The sequence below is a fragment of the Schistocerca piceifrons genome, chromosome 11 (genome assembly GCF_021461385.2).
Source record: "Schistocerca piceifrons isolate TAMUIC-IGC-003096 chromosome 11, iqSchPice1.1, whole genome shotgun sequence".
Taxonomy (NCBI): domain Eukaryota; kingdom Metazoa; phylum Arthropoda; class Insecta; order Orthoptera; family Acrididae; genus Schistocerca; species Schistocerca piceifrons.
The window spans coordinates 124,700,586-124,722,960 of NC_060148.1; the positions used below are offsets into that span (position 1 = coordinate 124,700,586).

The following is a 22,375-nucleotide window of genomic DNA, read 5'->3' on the forward strand; positions in this document are numbered from 1 at the left end:
GATGGAGGGGAGGAGGGCATCATCAGGGAGGGGGAGCTGGCGGAAGCCACCTTGGGAGAGGGTAAGGAGGGTGGAGAGATGGAGACCGGGTGGGACGTGGGAGTACAGGCGTGGCAGCGGGCGGGGGTGGGAGAGGATCGGGGAGACTAGCGGGTGAGGAGGATCGAGTTTACGGGAGGTGTATAGGATTCGTATCCTTTCGAGGAAGAGGAGGAGGTGGGGGAAAGGGATAAGGTCATACAGGATCCGCGTGGGGGAAGGGAGACGGATGCGATAGGCAAGGCGGAGAGCATGGCGTTCAAGGATTTGGAGGGATTTATAAAAGGAAGGGGGGGCGGAGATCCAGGCGGGATGGGCGTAACAGAGGATAGGGCGGATGAGGGACTTATAGGTGTGGAGGATGGTGGAGGGGTCCAGACCCCACGTTCGGCCGGAAAGGAGCTTGAGGAGACGGAGTCGGGAACGTGCCTTGGCTTGGATTGCCTGGAGATGGGGAGTCCAGGAGAGGCGACGGTCGAGGGTGACGCCAAGGTACTTAAGGGTGGGGGTGAGAGCGATGGGACGGCCATAAACGGTGAGATAGAAATCAAGGAGGCGGAAGGAGGGAGTGGTTTTGCCTACAATGATCGCCTGGGTTTTGGAAGGATTGACCTTGAGCAACCACTGGTTGCACCAAGCGGTGAACCGGTCAAGATGGGATTGGAGAAGGTGTTGGGAGCGTCGCAGGGTGGGGGCAAGGGCAAGGAAGGCGGTGTCATCGGCAAACTGGAGAAGGTGGACGGGGGGTGACGGCGGCGGCATGTCCGCCGTGTACAACAAGTACAGAAGGGGGGAGAGGACGGAGCCTTGGGGCACACCGGCGGAGGGGAAAAAGGTGTAGGAATCGGTGTTATGGATGGTGACATAGGAAGGACGGCGGGAGAGAAAGGAACCGATCAGACGAACGTAGTTAATGGGAAGGGCGAAGGTTTGGAGCTTGAAGAGGAGACCGGAATGCCAGACGCGGTCATATGCGCGTTCGAGGTCAAGAGAGAGGAAGATTGCGGAGCGACGGGAATTGAGCTGTTCGGAAAGGAGATGAGTGAGGTGAAGGAGAAGATCGTCAGAAGAGAAGGACGGCCGAAAGCCACACTGGGTAACGGGGAGGAGGCGGTGCTGGCGGAGATGCTGGTGGATGCGGCGGGTGAGGATAGATTCCAGGACCTTGCTGAAGACCGAGGTAAGGCTGATGGGACGGTAGGAGGAGACGGCGGACGGCGGTTTGCCAGGTTTGAGGAACATGAGGATACGGGAGGTTTTCCACAGGTCGGGGTAGTAACCGGTGGACAGGACTACATTGTAGAGCCTGGCCAGGGTGGAGAGAAAAGAGACAGGAGCTTCACGAAGGTGACGGTAGGTGACACGATCGTGACCAGGAGCGGTGTTGCGTTTGGTGCGGAGTGTATTGATGAGATCTTGTGTGGTGATGGGGGCATTAAGGTCCGTGTGTGGAATGTGGTCCAAGTACTGGAAACCAGGAGCGAGGGGAGGGACAGAGGTGTCAGTTCGATCGCGGATATCTGGGAAGAGGGAGTAATCGAACTGGGGATCATCAGGGATGGAAAACACATCGGACAGGTAGGAGGCAAAGTGATTGGCCTTACTAAGGGCGTCAGGGAAGGGGTGATCATCGTGGAGAAGAGGATAGTAGGGGGAGGGTTTAGTTCCGGTAAGGCGACGGAAAGCGGTCCAGAACTTGGACGAGTTTATAGGGAGGGTAGCAGTTAAACGGGTGCATGTCTGTCGCCAGTCCCGGCGTTTCTTGGCCGCGAGCAAATTTCGAATGTGTCGCTGTAGTTGCCGGTGGCGTCGTAGGGTGTCCGGGTCACGCGTGCGGAGGAAGGCACGGTAGAGACGACGGGATTCACGGAGGAGGAGGACGGCCTGTGGTGGTAAGGTAGGACGGTGGGGGTGGATGGCAACAGTAGGGACGTGGGCCTCCACGGCCTCAGACAAGGTCTGCTGGAGAAAGGAGGCGGCATGGGTGACATCATCGGGACGGCGGTAGGCGAGAGGGTGGCTATCGACCTGAGTGGAGAGGGTATCCCGGTAGGCATTCCAGTCGGCACGGGAATAGTCATGGATGTACTTAGGGGGAGGGTCATGACGAGGGTCGGGGCGGGGGCGACGGCCGTCTGAAACGGTGAGGAGGACAGGGAGATGGTCGCTACCAATAGGCTCCAGGACATCCACCGTAATGCGACCAAGGAGGTTGGGGGAGGAGAGGATAACATCGGGAGTGGAGTTGGATTCGGGACGAGTGTGCTGGGGGATGGGGATGAGGTCGCCTTGAAGGGAGGAGAGGAACCGATGCCACCGCCGTAACTGGGCAGCGGAGCGACTATGGATGTTGAGGTCAGCGGCGATCACATAGGAGGAGAAGGTACGGTCGATGTGGGAGAGGAAGTCGAAAGGAAGAGGGGCGTTGGGGCGGACATAGATGGTGGCACAGGTAATGGTAAGGCCGGGGAAGAAGAGACTAAGGATCAGGTGTTCGGTGGGGTCGGGAAGGAGAGGCTGGAGCCGAACGGGGATCTGGCGGTGGTGGCCAATGGCAACTCCGCCACGCGCAACTGGGAGGGGATTATCGGAGCGGTGGAGGAGATAGGGGGAGGTGTGGATGGAGTGGTGGGGTTGGAGGAAGGTTTCGTTGAGGAGGAAGGCATCCACACGGTGGGTAGCAAGGGTGTGCAGGAAGAGGTTCTTGTTGGCGGGAAGGGAGCGGATATTGTTGAAAAGGATACGATGCTGTCGCGCCATGATAAGGACTTATACGAGGGTGTCAAGGCGGGAGAAGGTGAAATGGGCCTGGTTATTGGAAAAGGTGGCGTACATTTTAAGGTGGAATATGGAACGGGCGGCGAGGGAGATCTGTTGGAGGGTGTGGGGGCGCTGAAAGGGATGGACGTTTTGGAGGACAATGGTGAGGAACCTGATGATGTCCTCAGCAGTGGGAGGGGGACGAAGGGAATTGCCAGGAGGGGTGGGGGCGTCCAGGGGACGGACAGGGACGGTGAGTTCAGGGGTGGTGGGAGGGGGCCGGGCTTTACACTTTTGGGAGTAGGTAGGGTGGGGGAGGCTGCAGGTATTACAGGAGGGAGGGGATTGGAGGTTGGGGCACTGCCGGAGGAAGTGCGCTTGGCGACAATGCGGGCATGTGGGGGCCTCGCGGCACTCGGCTGTTGTGTGTGCATTGTAGCGCAGACATCTCTGGCAGCGCAGGGATTGAGGGGGGGAACGGGAGGGGTCGACTTTGTACCGCTGATTGAAGAGGAGGGCACCCTCCTTCAGGAGACGGTCAATGGAGGGGGCGTCCTCAGAGAACACCCGCATAAGGCGGGTGGGGCCGGTCGCGTTAAAAATGCGGCGGACTGCCCGCACCTCCAGGGTGGGATGGGCCTTCAGCTCCGCCAACACCTCCTCCTCCGTGATCGACGGACTAAGCCGAGTGATCACGGCGGTGAGGGTCGGCGGGCGACGCGGGGGTTGGGGTTGGCGGGTAGGAGATGGGGAGGGAGCAGGGGTGAGGGAGGCGTTAGGGCCAAAACGGGTGATGGGGAGGCGGGAGAGGATGTCAGTATGGAGGGTTGGGCTGGGGGAGGAGATGAGAACGGAATCCCGTCTGGGAGTAAGGAGAGAGATGGGGGCGCCAGGGAAATGTTGGCGGAGGAGGAGGGAGAGATTCCGGGCCTCGAGGAATGAAGGATCGGGACGGGACAGGAGATATTTGTAGAGACCGGGTGGGGAGGAGGAGGAGGAGGAGGAGGAGGGAGCGGGGCCTGGGGGGGAGACGTCCATGGCATTTTGGGGTGGGGATGGCGGGCGGGGTGGAGCCTTTTTAGGAGCAGAGGAAGTGGAGGCGCCACTAGGGCGTTTGACAGCGGCAGATGGGCGGGTGGTGACAGGAGGGACGGGAACGATGGGGAGGTGGTGGGAAGGGACAGGTCCCGGCACGGACGCAGCAGGCGGCGCCGGAGATAGTGACTGTGACGGTGCAGGCGAATGTGGCAGTGATGGTGATGGTGACGATGATGACGGTGGTGGCGGTGATGGCGATGGCGATGGCGATGGGGAGAGCTGGGCGTGGGCAGTGGCCCGACGGGCCACCACCCTAGCCGGAGCTGCAGTGACAGGCTGGGGGAGTGGGGGGAAGGGATCAGAACGAGAGGAAGAGGCGGGAGACGGGGAGACAAAGAGCGAGGGCGAAGGGATAGAGAGGAGGGGAGGGATGGAAGGAGGGGGGTGGGATTGGGCACACCAAGTGATAGTGGTGGAGGCGGCGGAAGGGGACGTATACACGATGGCGGTGGTGGTAGTAGTGACGGTGGTGGTGGGGGCGGACATGACGACAAGAAGAAGAAAGAAAAACACAGCACTAAAAGGACAGGACACACACTGGGGGACGACGGACGGCGACGGCGACGGCGACGGCGACGGCGACGGCGACGGCGACGGCGACGGCGACGGCGACGGCGACGGCGACGGCGACGGCGAGAGGCAGGGACGCTGCTGCCGCGGACGGGGCCGGGGCGGCTGCGGCGGCTGCTGCTGCTGCTGCTGCTGCTGCTGGCTGGACTGCTGCTGGCTGGACTGCTGCTGGCTGGACTGCTGCTGCCACCGGAGGGCGGGCGGGCTGGCTGGCTGGCTGGCTGGCTCGCTGGCGGGCTGGCTGGCTGGCTGGCTGGCTGGCTGGCTGGCTGGCTGGCTGGCTGGCTGGCTGGCTGGCTGCGGGACCACTGCTGCAGGCCGGGACCGGGAACTGCTGGCTGGCTGGCTGGCTGGCTGGCTGGCTGGCTGGCTGGCACCTGGAACCCCTAACACTTCGATTAGCGCGAAAAAGGCACAATCGAAGGGCGGTAACCTTGCGGTGTACCGCCGGAGATGATCGTTCCATCAGAAAGTTGCTGTATCTAAAGAATACCTTACCAAGAAATTTTGTGGGTATGCAATACATTCTTGACAGACAGACCAAGGGCGAGGGTGGTTATTGTTATTTTATTAGCAGTATAGAAATAAATACTTGATATAACTACGGAATTGTTTCTCACTCTCAATATTTTCGTGCTGAACTTGTAAATTAAATAAGCAGCGCATGAATACTTCAGTGTTGCTGGGCGCTGCCAACAGATGTCACTGCGAGGCGCCACCTCAGAAAATATGGCTATCATTTTAGCTCCGTCTGCAATTCGTGACTGGCCGAAAACGAGTCGCATTGTAGCAACTACACCTAAAAACAAAGCTTACGCACACAATTCTGTGGGAGCTGTGACGTTAGCGTTCTGCAGTTGAGCAGTGCTATCTGTGGTAGAATCGGTGTTTCATGTTTGGAAGCGTGGTCACTGCATTCAGCATTGGTTTGTTTTCGTAGCAATGACTGAAAGCATGGCTTTGTTTTTGTAACATTTGTGGCGGAAATCTTGTTCTCACTGTCATATGCGATTCGGATTGTTATTGAGCATCTGCTCAAAATGCCATGCAAGTGCTGTATGCCCTATTGTAGGGGAAACTACGACAACGGTTTAAAAGTTAGCGTCTTTTCATTCCCGTCTGATGAAGCATTAAGATTGAAACGGATCGCTGCAGTTCGCGTCACCCCCCCGTCCACCTTCTCCAGTTTGCCGATGACACCGCCTTCCTTGCCCTTGCCCCCACCCTGCGACGCTCCCAACACCTTCTCCAATCCCATCTTGACCGGTTCACCGCTTGGTGCAACCAGTGGTTGCTCAAGGTCAATCCTTCCAAAACCCAGGCGATCATTGTAGGCAAAACCACTCCCTCCTTCCGCCTCCTTGATTTCTATCTCACCGTTTATGGCTGACCCATCGCTCTCACCCCCACCCTTAAGTACCTTGGCGTCACCCTCGACCGTCGCCTCTCCTGGACTCCCCATCTCCAGACAATCCAAGCCAAGGCACGTTCCCGACTCCGTCTCCTCAAGCTCCTTTCCGGCCGAACGTGGGGTCTGGACCCATCCACCATCCTCCACACCTATAAGTCCCTCATCCACCCTATCCTCTGTTACGCCCATCCAGCCTGGATCTCCGACCCCCCTTCCCTTTATAAATCCCTCCAAATCCTTGAACGCCATGCTCTCCACCTTGCCTATTGCATCCGTCTCCCTTCCCCCACGCGGATCCTGTATGACCTTATCCCCTTCCCCCACCTCCTCCTCTTCCTCGAAAGGATACGAATCCTATACACCTCCCGTAAACTCGATCCTCCTCACCCGCTCGTCTCCCCGATCCTCTCGCACCCCCGCCCGCTGCCGCGCCTGTACTCCCATGTCCCACCCGGTCTCCATCTCTCTACACCCTCCTTACCCTCTCCCAAGGTGGCTTCCGCCAGCTCCCCCTCCCTGATGATGCCCTCCTCCCCTCCATCTACCCCTCCTACCAACTTTGATCCTCCCGCCCTCCTCCTGTGCTTGCTCCTCAGGGCACCCTCCCTCCCTTCTCTCCCTTTTCCCTCCCTCCTCCTTTTCTCGTCCCTCGTCCCCCGGGCCCCCCCTCCCCTGTCCCTATCCTCCTGTCACCGTCTCCTGAGCCATGGCATCCTCTTTACCTCCCCTCTCCCCCTCCTCATCCCTGTTGCCCTCTTGGCAGGTCCCCGGACTCGCACACGCTCAGTGGACATTCGCGCGCCGGAGATCACCGCCATCAGTGTATCGTGTGTGCCGTCATGTTTAGTGTTCAGTTTCGCCGTCACGCTCCATTGTTCACCAGTGACATCGTCTTCTTCAGTGTTTGTGCGTCGGGTCTCCAGTTCATAGTGTGGATTGTCCTCAAGTGTGAACGGCTTCTTGTGCTTTTATATTCTTGTGTCTCCTGTTTTTTCCCGCCGTTTTTCTATGTAATGTCTCTTCTTTGTTTTATCTCCATGTACTCTCTTCGGCTGAAGAGCGGCGTATTGTGCTGCTGCCAGCCTACCTGGTTGTTCAGGTTTCAAAATTACAATAAAGAAAAAAAAAAAAAAAAAAAAAAACTGCAGTTCGTAGGAATGACTGGGAACCCAGTAAACAGTTCGTTGTAAGTATCTGTAATTTAAATTTATTTCTATATTGTTACCCTTTTTAATACTGTTATGTCACAGAACTGAATATTCAAATCAATAGCCTATCTATAACGAAGCATAATACTTTTAAGCTCACTTTATGCAGTCCTCAGTTAGATTTCATTTGTCAGTTTACATTCTGCCTTACGTTAACAGTGAAATATATGCTTCTTTTCTGATATGTGAACTGCATTTCACTGCAGACGTCATTGAGAAAATTACCAGTGCTTACGACCCAAAACTGGCAAACTCTTTACAGTTTATATCACCTTTGGACAGTCCACGTTTAAAGAAACGTTCGTGAAAATTTATCGTAAAGGGTACTTGTAATCAGTTTACAGATTAAAGTACAGGTTCCTTAATTATCTTACGATATTGTTAAATATCTCAGATCATTAAACATTGCTATACGAATCTCATGTTTATCTCTCTCTATGTGCAGATGCTGTACCATCAAAGTTGCCAGGAAGACCTACGTATTTATCTTCAAAACAAGCACCAGCTCGAGAAGATCCAGAGGGTCGCGAACGTTTGGGGAACCAAGCACTTGAGAAAGTCATTGAGCAGAGTGTGGGATCACACGAAAAATGATGGAGAAGAGTTCATTTGCTAGTTTAGAAGATTTTAAATCAAAATTATCTGATTGTGAAAAGCACAGTGACTGCGTCACGGGTGTTAAAAGATGCTCCTTATCTAAGTGTTGTGTATCATGTCGTTATAAATAGTGATTTAGTGTTAAGTGCATTTGGGAAGGAAGCTGAGCTAATTTGTGCTGGTAAGATTAAATTATCAAACCAACTAAGTGATACTGGTACAGTTAGCAATATTTTGAAAGAGTTGTATGTGATGTTTCATATAAATGAGGCTCCATTTGAGGCAAGTTTGCCTTGCATTGAAGACATTTTGGAAAACTTGTAAGAAAAATTACCAGAAAGTGAGCATAAAATTAAATTTTTGAAGGAACAAGTTTCATTTCCAGGATTTAATAGTCCAACAGAGATTAGGTAGGGAGTGTTTCAATGATTTTATGGTCATTAGCTTATTCTATCAGGCCACATGCATATAGGTTTTTGACGAGTGCTCGTAAATTTTCCATTCCAAGTCCCAGTACTTTGTCAAAACTTTGCAGTAAACTTCCAACTAACCCAATCATTGAGCTTCAGAGTGAGCAGTTTCTCAGTTACATACCACAAAAAGTTGGTGCTTTATCTGTGAATGATAAAACTGTCCTGTTGATGGATGAGATTTATTTAAAGTCACAACTTGACCATAAAGGTGGCAATGTTGTAGGTGGTGCTTTTAACACAGATGTGGTTTTGTGTGCAACTAGTACTTATGTTTTTATGATCCAGAGTATGGATTCAGTGTACAAAGATGTGGTGCATATTCTCCCAGTTCACACAATTCAATTAAACTAGAAGCAGTGGGATTTCAGGTAATAGTAGTAGCTGACTTCTGCAGACCGCCCAATTTACTATTTTGTAGATACTGTATACATTTTAAAATGTAAACGGAACAACTGGGGTAACGAAAAGGACCAAATTTTGTGCTTTCCTTCTTTTAGTGATAGCTTGAAGGGAGGTCTTGCTTCTGTTACAGCACTGAAGGAACTACAATTACTAGAAAAATGTGAACTATTGCAGTATGGCAGCACTTTAACACTTAAGTCACCATATCCAAATTCTTTTGAATGGCAAAATGTGAAATTAGTATTGCGTATTTTTAATAACACGACAGTTGTTGCAATGCAACAACTAGGTGCAAGAAAGAATTTGAAAACTGGGAGAGTATTGCCACATTTGTAAAAATAATAAGTCAGTGGTTTGATTTTAAATGTTGAAACGCTGCTGAAGGGTAAAAGGCTAAGAAATGTTTACCAAGAACAGATTACTCTCAATTCAAAACATATTCATGACTTTTTGAGAAACTTTCTCTCGTGGTTGTGTTGCAATGGAGGAAAGAAATTGACCAGAGAAACACACTTTGCTCTCAAACATACTACTGCAGCCTTTATTGATTTTAGTTAATACTGGCTGTGTGAGAAGAAGAGAACATATTTGCTCTTTGGGAAAATACAGACAGACAGTTTGAAGGACAGGTTTGGGAAATACCGCCAACTTAATGGGGGAAGTTACCATGTATCGCTAAGGCAGGTATTTGAAACACAAGGAAAAGAAAGGGCCCAGAGTATGTTTTCTCTTGTATTAAAGTCCAAAGTGTTTGGTGATGTTGTTGTTAGACCTAATAATGTTGATGCTGCTTGTTGTAGAATCCCAGGCTTTCAAGATATCGACAACCCAGAGCTATTAAATGTAGTAGTTGATGATAGTGATGTTGATGAAATAGACGAAAACACTTGGCCATTACTCCATTATATTGCTCACACCAAGTGCATCTAAAATAAATTGTCCATATTGTGAAGGATTTGTAACAGCGGAAGAAACAAGACAAGCAGATGATTTGATAATGGCAAATGACAGGGGAGGTTTAACATACCCTAGCAGTGATGTAGTCACATGTGTTTCCTATGTATACTTAACACTACAAAAAATTCTTAAAGAAAAGGAAAAATTTGTTCCTGCAACAAGTAAATCAAAGAAATGTGCTTGTGAAAGAAGCAGCCATTAATGTGCCAAAAGACTTACTTCTTGGTTTCCATTGTTTAAAAGGTCACACTCTTGAATCTATCATACATTGTATATTGACTTGCAGCGCAAATATTTTACTAAACAACTTTATAAAACGAAAAAATGATGTGTGTGTGACAAAAGATGTAAGTATTTACAAAAGAATGAAAAAGTCTTGACATCTGACTCCTTGTCACAAAAAATTGTGAAATAAATGTTTTCTGGACATTTACCTATTAAAGTGAAGCTTGTTAAGTATCACATGCCCCTTTTTCATGAGTTATTAAATGAAAAAACTTTTAATAAATGATTTACATTATTTGCGGTGAATTTTTAAGGTCCTAGTGTAATTTTATTAACAATCAAGGAAAATCATTATTACTTATGTAGTCTCAACTATCATGTGGAAGGTTACCTAATTATAAAATCGAATATGCAGCAAGGCAATGCTGTAAGTGCTTAAAATTTTACGTCGCATAAAAAGTAGGTAGTGGTGACTGAAAAAATAGGATAAATGATTTATTTTATTTGTAGGCGAATTTTGAAGGTCATAGTGTATTTTTTTTATTTATTTATGTTTTTTTTGTATTCAAGGAAAATCATTATTCCTTAGGTAGTCGAAATATTGCGTTGGTTACCTAATTGTAAGATCTAATCAGCAGCAAGGTGACGCTATAAGTGCTTAAAATTCTAAAAAGTAGGTAGTTGTGGCTATATGAACTGCCTTTGAAGATACAGGATCCAATATTTATATAAATCTTTTTCACTCGATCGTGTTACGCCACAATTCATCATTTACAAACTATTTGATACAGTATGCAGTACTCTCTTAGTTGAAGGCTTCATTGTTTTCGTTACTTCTATCATTAGTTAAATAGCGAATGTGCATTCCCTTGAGCTACTTCAGTGCTAGTTTCTGAACTCAGTCGCAGAGCTGTGACGTCACAGCGGCGTTGTGAAGCTTTGTTTCTTGGTGGTGTTGATAGGAGAAGTACGAATAGGTTTGTTGAAACAGTCGCCGGCGGGGTCACACGCATGGTTGTTGCAAACAGAAAACGTACCGTCGCCATGTTTTTTAAATTTTGCCTGTGTACTTTCTGTATGTCTTCATTAGCGTCATCAACCCCATATTTTCTCTGTTTTAACTTCTGCAACTTTTCCGCCACTTTACCGTTTTTAACAAAGTCACCGTTGTATTGCCTTTTTATATCGTTTGTTATCTTCCCATAATGTGTTTTTTTTCTCTCTTTTCTTATTTGGGCTTTACGCATCTATCGCCAGGGGGGATTGACATTCAGTAAGGGGAAAAAATTAACATCTCGAGGGTTGGATCCCCTCACTTCCAAATTGGAGGATTATGCCACCCGGGCTGCTCTCAAGGTGCCTTTGCCATCTGTCTGCTGGCTGCCGCCCGGTGCTCCCCACCACCACCGCCGCCGACATCCCCCTGTCCTCATCACAGCCACCCTCCATATTTGTCTATTTCCCCATTTCAGTGACTCCTATTGCCAGTGGACAACGAATTCCATCATGGACACACCCACTAGCACCATCATTTACACCTCTACTTGCCCCGCATCCACCATTACCTCGTGGAGTGCCTCCCACTACCTTAAACAATGTCCTAACCTTGGCCTCGTCCTTCCTGCAACACCTGCTACGAATTCCACCCCACCCACTACTCCAAATGCAAATCCTGAGCTCACTGTCCCCATTCACCACACTGACCAGCCCATCCATCCCATCAATTTCCTCCACTCTCCCCCTACAGCTGAAGACATCTGGTTCCTGACCATTCTTCTGCAGAAATCCACCCACTGCAACATCCCCACACGATCCAGCAGATCTCCCTTGCTGCTGCTCCGTCTTCCATTTCAATAGCTACGCCACTTACTCTCACAACCAGGGCCACTTTATCTTCATATGCCTAGACACTTGTTTAAGCTCCTCTCTGCTTTTCCCCTCCCACTCTGCTGAGCTACTGACAGACAAAACAACGAAACTATCGTCTGAAGAACACGTGTCTGATTTCTACCAACCACATACAGGCCCATTCTGAGTGCTGCGCAGAGTGCCAAAAGACTACGTGATAGATTGGAACGGAAAGCCAGGCTTTTCTTAGTGCGAAAACACACAGCAATCACAGACAATTCTAGCTACTTAATCCATGGCAGCAAATGGATAAATGTATGTACAATGATGCTGGGAGTGGAATGACAAATCGACATGATTGGGCTGAGCGCCCTTTATTTGACAAAATAATACTAATCTGGAATCTAGATTTCTAATTTTTATGATGGCATTCAGATCCACAGATACCATTCACCACATCAACCAGCTCTGTGCTGCATTGTGCAGCTACCTACTGCCAGGTACTCCATATCAATGACATCATGAGAGAGCAGAACGGGACGCTCCGCGGAACTCACAGACTTTGAACATGGTCAAGTGATTGGGTATCACCTGCGTCATACGTCTGTATGCGAAATTTTCACACTCCTAAACATACCTAGGTGCACTGTTTCCGATGTGATAGTGGAGTGGAAACTAGAAGTAACATATACAGCACAAAAGTGTACAGACCGATCTCGTCTGTTGACTCGCTGAGACCGCCGTCAATTGGAGAGGATCGTTATGTGTAGTAGGCAGACATCTATCCTGACTGTCACACAGGAAATCAGAACTGCATCAGGATCCACTGCAAGTACTATGAAAGTCAGGCAGCAGGTGAGAAAACATGGATTTCATGGTCGAGCAGCTGTTCATAAGCCACACATCACGCCGGTAAATGCCAAACGACGCCCCGTTTGGTGTAAGGAGAGTAAACATTGGACGATTGAACAGTGGAAAAACGTTGTGTTGAGTGACATATCGTGGTACACAATCTGGCGATCCAATGAACAGGGTGTGGGTATGGCGAATGTCTGGTGAACGTCATCTGCTAGCGTATGTAATGCCAACAGTAATCTTCGGAGGTGGTGGTGTTATGGAGTGGTCGTGTTTTTCATGGAGGAGGCTTGCACTCCTTGTTGTTTTGTGTTGCACTTTCACAGCACGGGCCTACATTGATGTTTTAAACACCTTCTTGCTCCCACAGTTGAAGATCAAGTCGGGGGTGGCGATTGCACCTTTCAACACGATCGAGCACCTATTCGTAACGCACGGCCTGTGGGGGAGTGGTTACACGACAATAATATCCCTCTAAAGGACTGGCCCGCACAGAGTCTCGACCTGAATCCTACAGAACACCTTTGGGATATTTTGGAACGTCAACTTCGTGCCAGGCCTCACCGACCGACATCAATACCTCTCCTGTGCAGCACGCCGTGAAGAATGGGCTGTCATTCCCGAAAAAACCTTCCAGCACCTGATTGAACGTATGCCTGCAATAGTGGAAGCTGTGATCAAGGCTAAAGGTGGGCCAACACTGTACTGAATTCCAGCATAACCGATGGAGGGCGCCACGAACTTGTAAGTCTTTTTCAGCCAGGTTTCCGGATACTTTTGATCATATAGTGTATGTTTCGTAGGGGGAAACTGCTGCTAATTTTCAAGCTTTTACGTGAATATACAGTGCTATTACAAATGATTGAAGCGATTCATAAATTCACTGTAGCTCCATTCATTGGCATATGGTCACGACACACTACAGATACGTAGAATAACTCATAAAGTTTTGTTCGGCTGAAGCCGCACTTCAGGTTTCTGCCGCCAAAGCGCTCGAGAGCGCAGTGAGACAAAATGGCGACAGGAGCCGAAAAAGCGTATGTCGTGCTTGAAATGCACTCACATCGGTCACTCATAACAGTGCAACGACACTTCAGGACGAAGTTCAACAAAGATCCACCAACTGCTAACTCCATTCGGCGTTGGTATGCGCAGTTTAAAGCTTCTGGATGCCTCTGTAAGGGGAAATCAACGGGTCGGCCTGCAGTGAGCGAGGAAATGGTTGAATGCATGTGGGCAAGTTTCACGCGTAGCCCGTGGAAGTCAACGAATAAAGCAAGCAGGGAGCTAAATGTACCACAGCCGACGGTTTGGAAAATCTTACGGAAAAGGCTAAACCAGAAGCCATACCGTTTACAATTGCTACAAGCCCTGACACCCGATAACAAAGTCAAACGCTTTGAATTTTCGGCGCGGTTGCAACAGCTCATGGAAGAGGATGCGTTCAGTGCGAAACTCGTTTTCAGTGATGAAGCAACATTTTTTCTTAATGGTGAAGTGAACAGACACAATGCGCGAATCTGGGCGGTAGAGAATCCTCACGCATTCATGCAGCAAATTCGCAATTCACCAAAAGTTAACGTGTTTTGTGCAATCTCACAGTTTGAAGTTTACGGGCCCTTTTTCTTCTGCGAAAAAAACGTTACAGGACACGTGTATCTGGACATGCTGGAAAATTGGTTCACGCCACAACTGGAGACCGACAGTGCCGACTTCATCTTTCAACAGGATGGTGATCCACTGCACTTCCATCATGATGTTCGGCATCTCTTAAACAGGAGATTGGAAAACCGATGGATCGGTCGTGGTGGAGATCATGATTAGCAATTCGTGTCATGGCCTCCACCCTCTCCTGACTTAACCCCATGCGATTTCTTTCTGTGGGGTTATGTGAAAGATTCAGTGTTTAAACCTTCTCTACCAAGAAACGTGCCAGAACTGCGAGCTCGCATCAACGATGCTTTCGAACTCATTGATGGGGACATGCTGCGCCGAGTGTGGGAAGAACTTGATTATCGGCTTGATGTCTGCCGAATCACTAAAGGGGCACATATCTAACATTTGCGAATGCCTAAAAAAACTTTTTGAGTTTTTGTATGTGTGTGCAAAGCATTGTGAAAATATCTCAAATAATAAAGTTATTGTAGAGCTGTGAAATCGCTTCAATCATTTGTAATAACCCTGTACTTCGCACATCCTTTTGCAAGCGAGAAGATATCATGAAGTACGATTGGGAAAGGCCGTAAATTAACCATCTATGTCCCTTTATTGAGTCCAGATGTGTGAGAACTGGTTGAACAGAGAGATTGTCAAATACCCTGGGAAATGTAGTAGCACCCCAGACAATAACACCTGATTGTGTTCCCGTATGCTGGGACTGTCTGTTTGATATCCCACCACTGTCTGCAGCATCTCCAGACAAGTGTTCGTTGGTATTCGGGGCTCAGTTTGAAGTGTGACTAATCACTGAAGACAATTCTACTCGACTCAATGAGATTCCAGGCCGAATGTGCCCGACACCACTGAATACGAGCTTGATTCTGTACAGGGGCGACGTGGCCACAGCTCCTTTCTGTGAGCCGCCTGTTAATAGTCCCTGCAGTAAATGAAGTACCAGTTGCACGTCAGCTCGACAATAATGATAAATCCGGCGCTCTGAGTGTCTCTCTGATGACTGCTCCGACCTCACGTTCTGTCATCTCCCGAGGTCAAGCGCTTCCTTCTTGATGCTATGTTTGGCCACTGTTTACCCATTCCTGCTAACATAGGAAAATAGTGCCATCACTCCCCTCAGATGACGAGCGATTCGTCTATTACTCCAACTGCCTTCTTTCGGCCCAACAAGTCTCCCAAATGATTACAGCTGTATATAGTGTCTACGTACCTGTCTGCCAGGCATAATTGCTGTCCAGAAGAGTACACAGAATGAAATTCGTAAAGATTGTATTTTTTCCTGCCGACATGTCCCTCGTTTACTAACTTCGCCAGTTGCGCGTTGAAATTGCTCTGCAGCGTCACACATTCATTCATCGACCACCAAAGTTTACAAATTTGCATTTTCTGTCGATATCTGCATTCATTTCAATTTTTGACCAATCTGCACAAGTTGTTTGTGGTGCACCTTTTTCTTCTTTTTCCCCTGTCACAGTGTAAAATGTATCTGCATGTTTCGTACCACTCTATATAATAAAGTAACTACTAATTAGATAAATTCTCCCATATACACAAATGAAGTGCTTGGGCACCTATATCACCCACATGAACAGGCTATAGCATTGTACGGAATTCTTCTATAGCGTGTCGGTTATGGGTTAAGTGCAGCAATCGAGAGTACTTGCGCGGATTCCATGGTCATGATATGCAGCATGTTGCCAAAAGTTTTCCAATGATTGTCATCGTGCGCCAACCGAAAATATTCCCCTTCAACGTAGGGCAGATATTCGAAGGATGTAGCATCGCTGTTCTCAACCATGTAGGTGGTTGTATGTCCGAACATCCATAGTGCTACATTTTCTTTCATAACTGGTCATCACATGCGGTCCCGCCACATCCCTTCACGCACGTTCAGATAGCGTGCTGAAATGTTACGTTATAAATGTATAAAGAAGTAGCCCTGGTCTTAATCATCGCCTGAAAATATCGTAAATAATTTTGCATATAAAAATATATTTGTTTATAATTGAAAGAAACGATGTACTAATGAGATGATGTATTTCTAGTTATTTATGAATTATTTTGTAAAGAAGTATCTTTGAGTTAAAATGTTGAAACAAAATGTAGTAGGTACGCTCGTTTGTCTAACGATATGACAAGAAAGCGGAAGGCGACTTGTTTTCCCCTCTCTCTTTTGTCCTGCGGTACCGAGATAAGCTGTGTAGTGTAGTGAAATAATTATGTCAATTTCATCTTAAGTAGCCGTGTTTCATTTGAAGATCCCTTTCCTTGCTGTTCACGTTACACATGAGTTTAGTATGGATTTCTTAGTGCAGTTTCGGGCTGTATTGGAGAGAAGTTGTTTCTGGGATTGTTTGGGGGTCATGGCCGAACACTGTTAGCGGTCATTCGCAGTTTAATCAATCACATTCTGATTCATACGTCCCTGAGATTATTTTTATGTATGTTTTTCTCTCAAAATCGGGGCAATGTTATAACGCGAACCGTGTAGTATTCAGATCGGTCGTTTGCCTCCAAAGAATGTCGTCTATCAATGCACTCGCCGGCCAGATATAATGACGATGCTGGAAGACTGCACAGCGTCAGTATAATCTGTTCATCATAAGAATAAAACTGATGTAACCATTACGTCATGTATTCTTGTATGTTTGCTTCAATATACTTGGATTTCGTTTCACGTGGAGCGGAAACCAATCTCAGACCAGTACAGTCAAGTAAGATCATAAGGATACGTTTTGTGCTGTGTTACACACACACAGACGGAGCGATAATGCGGGACAACAGCTATACCGGAGCATCAAACTTGGACAGCACTGGCCAGCCAGCAGTCCAACTTACCTGCAATGATGTGAACAGTTGCAGTTCAGATGTAAAACGAGACGAGGAAAGAAACAAGATAGCTTCGAATGTCATTTAATTTTTAAACAGAATGAAACTATATTTGGAGAAACTCCACCACTACCGCTCACTTCTCAGTCACCAGACGGCAAGCATGAAATGCAATTGTTGTCACCTGACATGGTGTTCTATTTACTAACAAGAGTGATGAAAATTTCCAACTTAAACATAGCGAGCTGTGTGTAATGTAAAAGAATACTGCAGGGATTTCATCGTACTGTTGAACACTGAAACCACTAATGTATTTATTATAGTCAGTCATCTGGTGATCTCTTAGCTCCTGCGTTATCGGAGTCGGAGAAATACATTTCATTTCTAGAAGTGTCACCTGCTACGTTGATAACGACCCTATCGACATCAGAATACACGATGCCAAACAGCCGCCCCATTTTCTTTTCTTCTTTTTTGATGAGCCGTTCTGTATCCCGCCAGCGTACTGCGTGACGTGTGAAAAATCTGCGTGCGTTTGTACCAGTAGTCTACGTCTGGCAGTTGGCAAGTCTTGTTATTTCTTGGGCCAATTCCCTTCATTTGGCAGCATATCAGTTCTGCTGAGTTCGTATTGTAATGGTACAGTGACAAATGTAAAAATCTAGAATCTGTATGCCATGCTCGATGCTGTGAAAAGAATTGTTTTTCATGTTTCTACGAGGCTTATCTACATCTGTGGTATAAAACGATGAAGATAATTCAAATAAAAAGTGTTTGGTTTTTCATTTTTGTCTTAAAACTTATATTCTTATGTTTTCATAATTTAAGCAACTTTTGTTAACAGTCATTTATAAAAATCGATAATTCAGAATTTATATACCCAATAAAAACGAGAATTTCGCATGTAATATGTAATTAGAAAGAAGAATTCGTACATTATTCATAAAAAGTTATGATGAGTTCTACAATTACGGGATGTAGCTATTTCAAATCGAATGAGAAAAAAATTACTATGGGGAAATTGTAACCAGGGAACAAACGCCCACAGCAGGCTACCATTCAGCGAAACCTGCAGTTTAGATGCGTAACTGCACTGTGTCTAACACAGTCCCTCAGAAAAGTTCAAAGCCGATTACCTCTGTAAATTTATGAAAAACATTAAGAACAGTCTATTTTTCGGCCCTCTGTTTAACCCTGTTTCACTATGGAACAGTCTGCAGCCTCAGGTATTTTCATTCCGCGTATTAACACCCCGACAATCAGAGCTCAACAATAAAGAGGCTGTGACTGTAGAGCATTTTTGGCTGGTTCAAATGGCTCTGAGCACTATGGGACTTAACGGCCATGGTCATCAGTCCCCTAGAACATAGAACTACTTAAAGCTAACTAACCTAAGGACGTCACACAACACCCAGTCATCACGAGGCAGAGAAAATCCCTGACCCCGCCGGGAATCGAACCCGGGAACCCGGGCGTGGGAAGCGAGATCGCTACCGCACGACCACGAGCTGCGGACGAGCATTTTTGAAATTAAATTTAAATACGTAGCTAAAGCGTTATTAAGAAAAAGGTTGGTGGCTCTCAATAGATTTGAACATCATAATGTTTCATTTAATGTAGCTAATACGTAAGGAGGACCTACTTCCAAGAACGTAATAACACCAGTGTACGTCTGCTAATGCTTCTAACCTATCATCCCGATTGTGTTTTTTTTACACCAGGTTTATTCTTATGATGAACTCCATATCCATAACGCCATGTCTACCGCTAGCGTCTGCCACTTCCATTTCTTTTTTTTTTTTTCCTTTATTGAATCTCGATTCCACCCTAAGGGGGGGGCTGGCAGCAGCTTAGTACGCTGCTCTGCAGCCTACAGACTTTTTAAAACGTAAGAAGAAAATAAGAAACAATAAAAGCAGGGGATAAAACGGTGACTTAAATTGTAAAACGGTGGAAAATTGTGGAAAGCTAAAACATAAAGCAAACGGTTGGCAAAGCCAATTAGATACACAGGAAGCAGACAGGTAACATAGTAAACAGACAATTAAAAAATACGGCCACAGTCTGGTTTCTGTTCGCAAGAGATATAAAAATCACACCCAGCGACAGTATGACGTCTGTTCACAGCGCTTCGGAAAAGACACACAACACTGAACACTCACTGTAAGGCGGCCGCGGTGGTCTCGCGGTTCTAGGCGCGCAGTCCGGAACTGTGCTACTGCTACGGTCGCAGGTTCGAATCCTGCCTCGGGCATGGATGTGTGTGATGTCCTTAGGTTAGTTAGGTTTAAGTAGTTCTAAGTTCTAGGGGACTGATGACCACAGCAGTTTAGTCCCATAGTGCTCAGAGCCATTTGAACCATTTGAACTCACTGTAAACATTGCACTAAAATGTTGGCACAAAGATGTCACACCATAGCCGAGGGCTGATAGGGGGGCTGGACAGATTGGGGGGGGGGGGGTAAAACAAGGAGGGAGGAGAGGAAAAACGAAAGGGGGAGGAACCAAAGGAGGTAGAGGACTCATAAGGGGGGGAGGGGCAGGGCAGATGCGAGAGGGAATGGGAAAAGGCAGAGAATGGAAATGCAAGAGGACTCAGGGGAGAGAAGGCAGGCACAGAGATGGTAGGTGGAGAAAAAAGAGGATGGAAGGGGAGCCCAGGAAAAGGACGGAGGTAAGGAGGGGGTGAGAATCAGAGTTGATAGGAGGGATAAATGGAGAGAGAGAGGGCATCATCAGGGAGGGGGAGTTGATGGAAGCCACCTTGGGAAAGGAGATGAAGAGTGTAGAGATGGAGGGTAGGGTGACTCAACAGTGGAGAGGTGGCAGGGGGTGGGGATGGGAGAGGAGAGAAGCAACCAGGGGGTGAGGGGGATCTAGGCGGCGGGAGGTGTAGAGTATGCGGATATGTTTGAGGAATAGGAGCAGATGGGGGAAAGGAATGAGGTCATAGAGGATCCGCATGGGGGATGGGAGGCGTATACAGAAGGCGAGGGGGACTGCATGACACTCAAGGATCTGGAGGGACTTATAGCATTTGGGGGGAGCAAATATCCAGGCGGGACTGGCATAACAGAGGATGGGACGGATTAAGCATTTGTAGGTGTGGAGGATGGTAGAGGGGTGCAACCCCCATGTCCGGCCAGAGAGGAGTTTGATGAGTGGGTGGCAGTTGTGGGCCTTGGATTGGATGGAGTGGAGATGAGGGATCCAAGTGAAGTGACGGTCAATGGTGAGGCCAAGGTAGGCGAGGGTGGGGTTGAGGTGGAAAGGACGGGCACAGATGGTAAGGGAGAAATCCAGGAGCCAGAAGGACCGAGTGGTATGACCTATGATGATTGCCTGGGTCTCGGAGGAATTGATTTTCAGGAGCCACTGGTTACACCATGCGGAAAAAAGGACAAGGTGATTCTGGAGAAGGCTTTGGGACTGTTGGTGGGTAGGAGTGAGGGCGAGGAATGTGGTGTCATCGTCATATTGCAAGAGGTGTACTGGTAGGGGGTTGGGGCATATCTGCCATGTACAGGAGGTAGAGGAGAGGGGAGAGGACAGAACCCTGGGGCACACCGGCAGAGGGGTAGAAGGTGCGGGAATTGGGATTATGGATGGTAATGTAGGAGGGGCGGCGGGAGAGGAAGGAGGCCATCAGTCGGATGTAGTTGACAGCAATGGTGTAGGTTTGGAGTTTAAACAGGAGACCGGGATGCCAGACATGGTCGTAGGCCTTTTCGAGGTCAAGGGAGACAAAAATGGCGGAGCGATGGGAGTTAAGCTGGAGGGAGAGGAAATGAGTGAGGTGGAGGAGTTGGTCATCGGTGGAGAAGGAAGGTCGAAAGCCACATTGGGTGTCAGGGAGGAGGTGGTTTTGGTGGAGGTGGTGATGGATGCGCCGGGTAAGGATGGATTCCAAGAGTTTGCTGAACACCGATGTGAGACAGATAGGACGGTAGGAAGAGGAATCAGATGGAGGCTTGTTTGGTTTGGATAACATCAGGATACAGGAGGTTGCCACTTTCAGGTGACATCGCCAATTTCCTGAAGCAGCTGCATCACAGTAGAAAGCATTTGTCACGCAATTACTGGGAACTGCCTTAATACATATGGCGGTAGTCTGTTATCTTTTTCTGGCGAACACGTTCAGACCCTAATTAAATCATTCAACTCACTCTTTCTTCTAAACTGGAGTCAAAACTGAAGGGAGAAAGAATCGGCACTGCAGCAATTGCAAGAGTGGCTACTGTGCGTCCATCTGTTGATGACGGCAGGAGTGGTGCCATTCTTCGATACCTGCCTAACGTAAAAGTCGGGTTTACGGCCCCTGTTCGGATATTTATTCTTTTAGATAAGAAAGATATTTATTCTTTAATGATAATCATGTGAGTGAGAATTAGATTGAATGGTTCCTGACGACGGCTTCATACTCGTTTCTGCTATTTACGGCAAATGCTATTCATAAATGCAATCGCAAGTAGTAGTGTCATCTCCGGCGGTAATTCGTTTGAATTCGATTTGTGCTATTCTGGTACCGATCGAAGTGATAGGTGTTGCAGGTGCCAGCCAGCCAGCCAGCCAGCCAGCCAGCCAGTCAGCCAGCCTGTCGGCGTGCGTCAGTCCAGCCAGCACGCAGCAGGAAGCAGCCAGCAGCGGTCTCTGCCAGCGGCGGTCCTCGCCAGCAGAGGTCCCCGCCGGCAGCCAGCAGCGGTCACCACTGGCAGCCAGCAGCGGTCTATGCCAGCAGCCAGCAGCGGTCCTCGCCTGCGCCAGCTGCAGCCAGTAGCCAGCAGCAGTCCCCGCCACTAGTGGTCGCAGCCAGCGCCCAGCTGTGGTCCTAGCTGCCCCCACTATCCACCACCAGCAGCAGCAGCAGCAGCAGCAGCAGAGGAGTCCCCACCAGCCAGCCAGCCAGCCGGGTCCCCCCCTCCCCAGTGGCAGCAGAGTGGTGCTTAGGCCCCGGTCTCCTTCGTCATTCTCCATCCCTTTCTCCTCTGTGTCTCTCGTTGCCCTGCCCGTCTCTTGTTTGCTCCTTTGTCTAGTACTGTGTTTTTTTTCCCCTTATCATAATGTCAAGCCCCACCACCTCCTCTACAGCCACCACCACTGCCATTATATACACCTCTCCCTCTGCTGCTGCCACCACTATCACGTGGTGTGCCGCTTCACTCCCCCCTCAGTCCATCCCCCCAATCCTCACTCTCTCATCTCCCTCCCTATTTGTCGCCCCGTCCCCGGCTCCTCCCTTCCACGCCTCCTCTGATCCCTTCCCTCCACTCCCTCCCTCTGCTCCTTCCGTTTCTGCGGCCCCCGCCAGGGTGGTCGCCAGGCGGGCTACGGCCCATGCTCCGCTCTCCTCTTCACCTTCATCTTCATCGTCCTCGTCATCGTCTTCGCCATCGCCTTCGCCATCGCCCTCACCATCTCCGACGCCGACT

At 48.6% G+C, this 22,375-nt stretch overlaps 1 protein-coding gene across 1 annotated transcript in view; it reads right to left on the reverse strand.

Annotated features, from left to right (window-relative positions):
* Positions 1-21,920, reverse strand: part of LOC124719787 — a 78,563-nt gene extending 56,643 nt beyond the window's left edge. Inside the window, exon 1 of the mRNA XM_047244984.1 lies at positions 21,473-21,920. Within this exon, the coding sequence (XP_047100940.1) occupies positions 21,473-21,920 (448 nt within the window). The remainder of the gene's footprint in view (positions 1-21,472) is intronic.
* Between the last annotated feature and the right edge of the window lie 455 nt (positions 21,921-22,375).